Consider the following 11,432-nt stretch of genomic DNA (forward strand, 5'->3'; position numbering starts at 1 on the left):
AGATCCCAGAATTGTAATAGATATCATGAAGTATCCATCAACTCTTATTATACCCATCCAAAATAAAATAAAAATTATGGGGGGGGGGGCCAGGGGTGAGGGAAAATACCCTTTTACCTCCTTTTTGACTTTCTTGCTTTAATAGCCACAAGACATTCAAATTTATAGAAAATCTTTTACCATTTTTCTGCTTCTTGCTGGCAAATGTCAAAAACCATCTCTAACTTCTACATTGAAAATAACTTTAGATATTGGTCTATAAGAAATAAAAAATCTTAAAATTGAAGGTTGCTAAATTAATGAGTAAAATAAGTGAACATGTCATTAACCATGATTGTGTCATAGTCAGCCATTTTTTATCAAACAGAAACAGTCAGGTTAACATATTATACATTAAGGATGAAAATGAGATGGAGTCTACAGATCCTTCCATTTGTACTTGTGGATTTCAACTTGGGTTTTTTCCTTTATCATCACAAGATTCTCAAACATCAAATTTGGCTGAAGAATTAAGTAAAATGAGTATAAACTTTCATGGACCTGCAGGAGACAATCAGAGACTTTTAGCTAAAGAAAAGATTGAAGAGATAAAACAGAAAGTTGCTGATTATTATTTCGATCCAGACTGTAAGGTTATAGCTATTCCAAATCATTTTGTAACACCCAAGAAACCAACTGTGTTAGGAAAAGTGGGGAAGGAACAGCAAGATGCTCAGATTCTGGATAAATATCTTGAAGAATGTTTACATCATGAGCTTGTCAATGCAGCAAGAAATTCAAATCTAGAAACCTTTATAATCAACAGCTTTCAATCAGGTGATTGTATCCAACAAATAGTTAAGAAGGGAAAAGATACTAGAGGCAAGGATAATTATGCAGAATTTAATCAATATGAGAAAAGAGTGAAGGATATCCTTGGCATGGAAGATGTTGAGGAGGATAAATTGATGTCTTGTATTGAGGAACATAAGAAGTGGAGGGAAAATCCTTTGCTATTTAAAGGACCTGATAACTGGTTGTTTAAACAGGAATATTAATATTTCATATGAATAATTAAGAAATTTTCCTTTTGAGATGTCTATAACATACCTTTATGAAACTTTCTAAAAAAATCTTTCTTGTCTTTTTATCATTGTTCTTTTTTATTCAATCACAATATTAGTTATTATTTCAAGAACCAAAAATTTAAAAATATGTGAAATATTAGCTTAATTTATTTTAGGTGTTAAAAAGTCAGGTAGACAGAAAACGTTTCAATAATGAATCAAAGCAACAGGAAAAAGTTGTAGAGAACAATCAATCTGATTTCCAGAATATTATAACTGACAGCTCTAACCAAGATCAGTGTTCTTCTAGTCCAAGTCCTAAAAGAAAAAAGTTGTCTAAAGACAAAAATGACAAGAACAAAGAATATCATTATACAATTGAAAATACATTCCTGTACAAGATTCCTGATGATAAATTAAGAAACTTTTACAAATATCAGTTTTATAATTTTAGCCTTCAAGAAAAAAAGACTGAATGGGACACTATCATGATAATTCCTAAGCATAATGTTATTATCAATATAGAGGTTAAACTTGGACCTAAAGAGCAAGGAGATAAACTCAAACTACTTAAAGATGCTTCAGATCAAACAAAACAGCACTTTTCTTTCATGCAGAAATTATTTGGAGGAATGCTTTCCAATGATTGGATGTTTGTTAGGGCTGCGTGTGTTCCTTATTTGACTATTCATGAAGGAACCACAGTTCCCTGTGTCAACTGTCAGCAATTTATTATACCAGATGTTGATGATGCAACACCTTGGTTGAAGCAGATAATTGATCACAAGCTTGTTACATCTGATTATGATCAGACAGTATATGAGGATCTAGTTGCTGAACTGATATTCCACATTTCTATAAAAGAGTCAAGTAGATTTAATCAATTAATATCTGACCCATTAACCATTAGCAAAGAAGTTGAGAAAGCATTGACAGGAAAGTCTGATGGAATATCAATAGATAGTAATGTTCCTGTGTACATGCTCAACAATGAACAACTGCAAGCAGTAAACTCACCAGCCAAGTTCCTTATCATAGATGGTGACTATGGTACAGGAAAAACATATGTCTTGAAAGAAAGAGCAAAAAAGTGGGCCACTGTTAATCATCAAGATATAATATTTTACATTGGTTTAACAGCAATAACATATTACAATGAAGAAGAGAGTTGTACATCCCCAAAATCTGTTATGGATGAAATGGCTAAAGTGGAGTTTAAATCTTATCCTAATGTAAGAGTTATTACAATTAAAGATCTTATTGATATATCTATATTGTCAGTTAAATTGTCAGTTAAATATACTGAAGAAATTATGTATTCAATAAATCAATTCTTTAGAGATAATCTTTGTGATCACCTATTCATTGATGAAACGATGATTGGAAGTTATGAATTTCCTGGCTCTGTGAAAACAATTTGCATGACTATGAAAGTAGACAACAGATTTATGAAAGAGAGATTAGAGTGGATAGAAACAATGAAAAAGAATCAAAATGCTCTATGTTTTAATCTTACAAAAAACATGCGAAATAGCCAACTAATACACAAGTTTTCTGAAGCTTTTAATTCACAAACTTTTTCAAAACTTCCTGACAATAATGTCATTGGTAGCCATATTCATTACTATCATAATATTCATAATATATCACCTGGCTTAATAGCCATTGCTGCAGTAGAAAAATATTTCTCACTTCAACCTAAGGAAGGTGTAGTTGTATTTACAAATCTAAATAATGACTTAATGTTTGATTTGTTAAACAAACATTTTTCCTCAACTAGACAAGTTGTGTCAGACTTCAAAGCATATATGAACAAACCTGAAGGAATATTAGTAACAAGTTTCTGGAAATTCCAGGGTGCTCAAGCTAGGAATATTATCATAATTGATGAATATGGAGAAGAAGGATATGATAATTACTGGATAAGAAATATGATACTTAGAGCAATGTCATTTGTGATTCTTATTTCAAGACAGAAAGTTCCTGAAGGAAACAAATTTGGAGTAATTGTAGATGAAAATTTACATGAATATATTAATACTGACAGATACGCTATAGATTGTCATCACTATCACAACAAAGATATACATGATATTAGTGCCATTACTATGGCAATATTAGATAAGTACAAACTATTGGACCAGAATGAGGGTATTGTGATTGTAACTTACACAAGAATATCTAAGAATATAATTAGAAAGGCAAATACAAAGAAGTTTCTTAGTTTAACTAGAGAAGAAAGAAAGAAACAAGTTGGGGAGAAAATTGATTTAGAAAACAAAGAGCTTTATAAAGAGTTGAAGAGAAATATTTCTGGAAAATATGATGAAATATCTTGGAGCTACTATGATGAGGGTAAAATTAAAGATCTAGTAAACAAGCCAAGACATATTAATTATATCAATATCAACGATTTATCAGAATTTTATTTCAATGAAGCAATGAATATTATTGTATTTGCTGATGAAAATGTTGATCATAAACATGAATTTGCAGCTTGGGGAGATAAGTTTACTTTAATTTATTCAGATAATGAGACAAGCATAAAAGTTAATTGGAGTAAGAATGTCAGAAATATATGTGAAGCACTTAGCAGAGATATAATCTGGGAAGCACAACCAAAGTTTGCAATAGTTGTTCATGATGGTAAAATAGATACATTTTGTAAACCTAAAGAAGCTCTCAATCAAATTAAGGATGATAACCTACATGAATACATAACTAAAGAAAACACAAACCCATTGAAGGAGGAAGAACATACACCTAAAGAAGTGGAACAATCTTCCAAATCAATAAGAAATCGCAAAAAGTGTTGTATTCTTTAAGATCATATATATTCCAGAAAAAAAAGTACAAAATGTAATTTTTTAATGATATTGCATAATATAATATGTAAATTAGCGAAAAAAAAAATAGTTGAAAAAAAAATTTTTTTTCTATATTTATTACTTTCAGTACTCTATAATTTATTTTGTTTGCAAGCGGTCGTGATTGATAAAGATTTAAATGGCTTCTTGTCAACAGAATGTCTTTTAATTCTACTTATAACACTAGATTTTATATTTGGTGGGTTAGATTGAATAGATTTGAATAGAAGGTTGTGCGTTTTTTTACATGCATATTTGACATAATTTATATTACCACTGACAATCCATAGGTAGATTCTTTATATAAAGGGTGTGCAAAAAAAATGCGGACCTTTTTAAAATTTAGATTGCGTGGCTTGTGTTTATAGTAGAAAAACGTTATGCATACCATTATAACCATTATGAAGTCTATTTTTTTGAAATATAAAAAACGATTCTCATGCTACGTATAGTTTAGGAGCTATGTGATAAAATGTCCCAACTGGCCTAAAACTTGACTTGCGAGTAAATCATTAAAGATTAAATTAAAGGTTATGCAAAAAAAATTCGGACCTTTTTAAAATTTAGATTGCGCGGCTTGTGTTAATAGTAGAAAAACGTTATGCATACTATTAGAACCGCTATGAAGTCTATTTTTTGGAAATATAAAAACGATTCCTGTGCTACGTATAATTTATGAGCTATGTGATAGAATGTCCCCACTGAATTAAAACTTGACTTGTGAGTAAATAATTAAAGATAAAATTTTTCCACTATTTTTACATTTATCAATACAGCTCCTAAACTAAAAATAGCACAAAAATGGTACTTATATTTCCAAAAAATAGAGCTTATGACGGTTCTAACGATATACATAGCATTTTTCTACTATTCACACAAGCCGAGCAGTTTGAATTTTAAAAATGTCCGTATTTTTCCACACAATTTTTTTATCTTTAATGATTTACTCTCAAGTCAAGTTTTAAGTTAGTTGGGACATTCTTCTACGTAGTTCCTAAACTATAAGTAGCACAGTAATGGTTCTTATATTTCCACAAAATAGACTTCATAGCGGTTTAATGGTATACATAACGTTTTTCTACTATTAACACAAGCCGCGCAATTTGAATTTAAAAAATGTACATATTTTTTTATATACTTTAATCTTTTATGATTTACTCGCAAGTCAAGTTTTAAGGCAGTTGGGACATTTTACCACATCGCTCCTAAACTATACGTAGCACAGGAATCGTTTTTATATTTCCAAAAAATAGACTTCATAACGGTTCTAATGGTATGCATAACGTTTTTCTACTATTAACACAAGCCGCGCAATATAAATTTTAAAAAGGTCCGCATTTTTTTTGCACACCCTTTAGTTCTTTAGCTTTTAATAAAATCTTACTACTCTATGTTATACCAGCGGCTACGCCCCTAGAGGCCACTAGAGGCACTTGAGGAGGGGGGAAGGTGAATTGGATAACTTATTTTTTTAATTTAGATTTAAAAATTAATTATAAACCTTCCCAGGACCGTTAAGAAGCTACCCAGTAAAGGAGAATCATAGCGGTTCAGCGATTAGCGAGATCCTTTGGTACAAACATCCTGCATTTTAGGATAGCGCCCCTAGTAACTAGGAGCTCTTAAAAAGGTAAGGGAAAGCAGAAAAAAAGCTTGATACCATCAAGAGTGGGTTAATTTAAAAACTAAATAGGATTAAACCATCCAGTGAAGAGAGAACTCAATTGGTTCAGTGGTAAATTAAAATCTTAAGCTACAGACAATAAAAACTATATTACTTTATATAATAGAATGAGACACAAGGACAATTAGTTAAATATATTTATAGGGAGCGCAGCAATAACAATATATAAATATATACAGGGTGTTTAAAGAGAAAGGTTTTTTAAAATCTTTATTTAGCATAGAAAAAAAAAATTACATAAAATGCTTTTAATATTTAGAAAATGTATGTTCTGGGACATTTATGTTTCAAATATTTAAAAATGATTTTTTTCAACAAATTATGCCTTAAAAACCGGTTTTCCAAAGGCCTTATTTTTTCAGATTTACGGATTTAAAGGTTGTGCAAAAAATGTGCACAACGTTATGCATACCGTTAGAATCATCATAAGTTGTCAATAAACAAGGAAAATGACTCAATAAGTAATTTCTGTATTTATTTAAGATTGAACAAGTTTTTAAAACTTTATTTTAGCAGCTGCTGAATTGCTGGCAGCACAGTGTCTGTTCGCACACCTTAAGTATGTGATATGTTTAGAAATTTTGTATAATCAATTATTAATTTTACTATCCGCAGAAAAATCTTATAATTCGATACAATAAATAACTATTAATTATATTTTAAAAATATCCACACAACCTTTGTAAAAATCGAAGATTTTCTATAATTCAGTACGTAACAGATAGCTCTTTTTGTTATTTTAGGCAAGTTAGAATTGTCCTATCGATTTCAAACTTTGCATGATGATTCCTATATGAGTAAGGTACAAGTTAGAAAGCGAAGCAACTCTATAATCGTTACCAGAATGTCTATACCTCCATTTTAAACATGCTGCTTTTAAATTTTTTTAACAACAAATTTTTATGTAATATGATAATCTGTTTTTTTTAGTTCTGTTTTTTATTACAACAAGGTATATTATTATAAGCGAAGCATCTCTATAAACAAGTCCTAACAATGTAAGTATGTCCTTAAACAGTATTCTGTATATAAGAAGTTTTGCAACAAATTTACGTATAGTTTTGTCAAAAATTTTATATTTATATTTTGCATATTCAGTCCTGACACTCTACAAGAGTTATTTATGTCTGACTTACCGTTTCAGAGCTTCGCTTCATGGATGCTGTCATCCTTATTATATCTAAAAATGTATTAAATAGCCTAAATCCTGCCCCAGACAAAAGATAAAAAGAACTGTAAACAGTGGATTTATTGTTCAGACGTTGAGGACTATGTTTAATTTTGATTGGTTGTTTCATTCAGTTGAATGTCCAACCAATAATTGTAATCTACAGAAGCGGTGGTTTAGTTTATCATAATTGGGGATGTACATCAATTTAGCGGCTATTGTCTTATCCCTTTGAATCCCTGAGTAAAATTATACATTTTCATAAGTAGCGCAGCAAAAGCAAAACTCAACAGAAAAAAGGGGGGTTAGGTGTGTGTAAAATTTCCGAAAATTCTCTAACATATAATTGTTCACATTATAAAAAATTTGATAGGAGAACCCACCCCCCCCCCCCCCTCCCCACGCACACACAACTAAAGGCTTCACTGAGCTATCCGTCGTAAGGTCACAATCTAGTTTTGAGATAGCTACGCTTTTGACAAACAAGGATGACAACATCCAAGTAGCGCGGAGCGGAGCACAAAAATCATGGTTTGACAAACAGCAGTTATAAAGCAGATGTTCAGTAGTAAAATAATAAAGGTATAGAAATTATAAATTTTGTACACTTTCGTAGCATGACAGACAGACAGACAGACAGACAGATAGACAGATAGACAGACAGAGGGACCAAGTAAATTATATATTGGAGGATTATGAATAATAAAAGAAATCTTCACACAAAAATTCAACCTTCAATCTTGAATAGCAGCCATGTAATTCATGTTTCCCCTATTTCTAACAGACGGACAATTTTCGATTTATAGAGAAGCTTTGCTACTAGTAAAACCCTTCATTGCATTGCAGGGATCTAAAGGGATAAGACAATGATGATACCTAATATTACACCTTCTGTAGATTACAATTAGTGGTTAAAAGGTTTGAACACTCATCTAAATGAACCAAAACATAAAATTTACCCAAAGTTGTTAAGCCAACGAAAGGTTGTTATAAAACTTTGGGGACTAGTGTAATGAACATCCCAATGTCACTCTCTCTCTGTCTTCATTAGCACACATATATCTATCTATATAGTTGTTATGCATCGCATTATATTATAGACAGCTTACCGCGGATTTTAAATAAAAATTATAAGATTTAAAGAAGTTTTTTTTATCTCCGAGGGGCCGCAGATACTGGATGACAAAACTGGAAAAATTGTTTTACTTTTATTTTAACATTTGTGGGAAATGTTGTCTAATAAGGTGTTATACATGAGTTTTCAGTAAGGCTAAAAACCAGTCCTAATCCAGCGGATTTGTATCGGTTTGGAAGCAATACTAGAAAAATTCTACAACATAAACAAATGCACCAGGAAAGAAAGGGAGGGGACAATGAAAGTAAAAATAATCTGCTGTCATTTCCTCCCCCCCCCCTTTCCCGTCATATTAATAAGCTACTAAAGGCTGAATTTTATAATAATCCGAGGGATGATTATTTTACCACCCATTGTTATATCTTTTTATCCCTGGGCCTACCAGGGATCTAAAAGGATAAGACAATGGCCGATATTTTGATGTACATCCCAATTTATTATACACCCCTTCTGTAGAAAAAATTAGTGGTTGAAACGTTTGAACACTCAAATTAATAGATCAACCAATCAAAATTCACAAAAGTCCCCAAAGTCTCTCTGGGGACCAACACTAAGTAAAATTACAATTATTTTCAAAAGAGCGAAGCTATTTTATAATTAGGGTTTGTACGAAAGTACGCAACAACGTCAGTAAGAAAGTTACCTGAGAGTGATTCTGTTTTTTAGGCGATTTTCAAGCTGTCCGACTGGGAAATTTTTCTGTGGCGATTTTTATTTAAAGGTCACGTGGGTGGTGACTTCCCACAAAATAGATTTAAACCTACATAGAACCTATGAGAAGCTACACTGAAAAGGAGAACTGTATAAGCTATTAGCGAGATCCTTCAGTACACACAGACAGACGGACATTCTGTTACTTTTTATATAAGGATTGCAGGTTGGCTTTATCCACATAGATTTTTTTCTATCTATCCTCCTATCTGTGCTGTGCCCGCACCTAGAATAAATGTATAATGCAACAAATATTTCATTTCAGGTTGATATAAACCACTGTCCCCCCCCCCCCTCCCACCTTAACTGTGCACCCAACTGGCCCAAAAAAGTTTATTGCAACAAACATTATTTTTTATGTTGAAATATCTGGCTATACTCTATAAGCACAGAATGGCCTAAAAAGTATATTGAATTTAATGTTGAAATATGTGGCTTTACCCCCCTTGTAGATACACATAACACAGGATGTAACATATTTCATTAAATATTTGAATAACCACCTTGTCCCCATCACCCCCCCCCCCCTAAGTCTGTGCACGCAACCAAAATAAAATTATATTGCAACAAACATTTCTTTTTATGTTGAAATATCTGGCTATAAATTTTGTACACTTTTGCAGCTTGACAGACAGACAAACCCCTTCATTGACACACAAAAATATATCTACATTAGTTACTTATCGCATCGTATTACAAACAGCTTTCCGCTTTAAACAAAAATGGGTTAATTTTATGATTTTTACTTTAACATTCGCAGAAAATTCTCTGTATTTTAATGTTAGACGTGAGTTTTCAGTATAGTTGAGAACCGGTTCTAATCCAGCGGCTATCAATCGGTTTCGAAGTCATGCCCCCCTTGGATTCTCGAAACATAAAATAAACAAATGCATCAGGAAACTAAGGGAGGGGACAATGAAAGTAAAATTAATCAATTCTGTCATCACCCTCCCCTCCTTCATATCTCTTAGAAAAGACAGAATATTATGATAGAATGATTAGAGGAAAAAACACTTCACCATCTATTGTCCTATACTTATATTACCTATACAGATAGTCTCTCCAAAATTGTCCAATCCCTGGTATATCTGCATTTAAATAATACCTCCCCTGGTAATACCCACACTCACACTTACCCAGGCAGGGTGGGGACATTGGACAATAAATTTTACTTGTAACCAAAGTTATATAAACTCAGTTGCTTAGTAGTACTAGGGTACTATTTTAAAAAAACATTTAAAAACATTTAATCAATACAAAATGTAATTTTGATAATCATAATTGTTAGTGAACAGAAATTTATCTTCAATTGTCTTATCCCGAAAAATCCCTGCCTTTTTTACTGCCTAAATATGTTAAATCATGGTGTCCAAATTTGTAAAATTTTTTAAAATTACATACATTATTGCTTTAATAATACTATAAGGTGTGTATGTATTTGTCTACTAAGATCTTGTAAATTGTTAGACAAATCATTTCAGATAAGTATGGTTTTAGTCCGGGGCAGGTGTAGGCTATGTAGCGAATGGGGGAGGGGGACGAAACACCCACACTAACTTATTCAATAAAAAATGAACACAAAACTTTTTCTATTAAAAAGTAATGAAATGTCTCATAGGCGTCCAAGGGGGGGGGGGGTAATGGGGCGTTTACCCCCCCCAAACGGCACCTATGGCACCCCCAAATTTTTTTTCATTTTACCCCCCCCATTTAAAATTTACCCCTACTCTGGGGGTGCCGTAGGCACCCCTAACCATTTAGGAGGGGGTATTTACCTCCCCCAAACAATTTTGGGGGGGTAAATACCCCCCCTAAAATAGAAAATCTCTAACAAAAAAAATTTTTAATACTAAATTTTTGATAAAATTTAACTTACCCCCCCCAAAAATTTTACCCCGGGGGTAAATTTTGGGAGGGGTAAACAAATTTTACCCCTGCCAACAGATTTCAGGGGGAGTAATTACCCCCCCCAAAATAAAAAGCTTGGACGCCCCTGAAATGTCTCTGTCTGTCTATCTTTTTTTTAAAGCTAAAGATCTTGCTAACCGCTGGACCATGTGAGGATTCTGATTTAAAAGTAAATATACGTATATAGCATTAGTTTTAAGCTATTTTATTATGTGGAAGGGAAAACATATCCAAAAAAATCTTTTTATTTTAGTTTTTAAAAATAATGTTCAAGTTTGGCAACCTAAACATATGTGCGTTTCTAACTCAATGCTCTGATTGCTTTAAAAGTCGAAATATCAATCCAGTTCTTAAGTGGTGCCAGATATACGCTTTTTAGGAGCAATGTACTCCTACTTATTGGCCCAATATTTTTCAACTTTTTAACAAAAAAATACTCCTAGGACAAAGGGAAAAGTAGGTTTCGGGAAAAATCCGTAAAGGTGTGTGTTTTAAGGCTTAAAAATAGTAGTAGAGCAATAATATTCAATAAATATGTGTATTTCTTATTGAAAATAACTATAGACAAAATTGTTTTTTGAAAGTTAACATAAAATTTTATCGTTCTACTACTGTTTTTAACTTAAAACACACAAACTTTACGGATTTTACCCTACTTTTCCCTTTTTATCTCAATATTTAAAAAAAAGTCCATCAAAAATTACATAATTAATTCCTTCCATAATTTTTTCAATTATAAATTGAGTTTGACTGAAATTTTTGCTCTCATTCTTAATAGTTACTTGCTTAAATAAAATTGACGGTAGTGTTCTTTTATGATCTGATTTTATGTTTCTTTTATGATCTCAAATATGTTCATCCTATTTAGGATCTTTTCCCATTCCCAATGTTGTACACCTATTTTGTAATTACT

General features: G+C 32.0%; 1 protein-coding gene and 1 long non-coding RNA gene across 2 annotated transcripts in view; both read left to right on the top strand.

Annotated features, from left to right (window-relative positions):
- LOC145304363 (uncharacterized) overlaps positions 1-1,037 on the top strand; it is a 119,119-nt gene extending 118,082 nt beyond the window's left edge. Inside the window, exon 6 of the mRNA XM_080146230.1 lies at positions 399-1,037. Within this exon, the coding sequence (XP_080002356.1) occupies positions 399-1,037 (639 nt within the window). The remainder of the gene's footprint in view (positions 1-398) is intronic.
- The window catches only part of LOC145303929 (uncharacterized), a 164,980-nt gene that overhangs the window by 111,910 nt on the left and 41,638 nt on the right, over positions 1-11,432 (top strand). The gene's annotated exons all lie outside the window — the stretch shown is intronic.

This window comes from Acartia tonsa, chromosome 13 (genome assembly GCF_053477335.1).
Source record: "Acartia tonsa isolate MP-2025a chromosome 13, ASM5347733v1, whole genome shotgun sequence".
Classification (NCBI taxonomy): Eukaryota; Metazoa; Arthropoda; class Copepoda; order Calanoida; family Acartiidae; genus Acartia; species Acartia tonsa.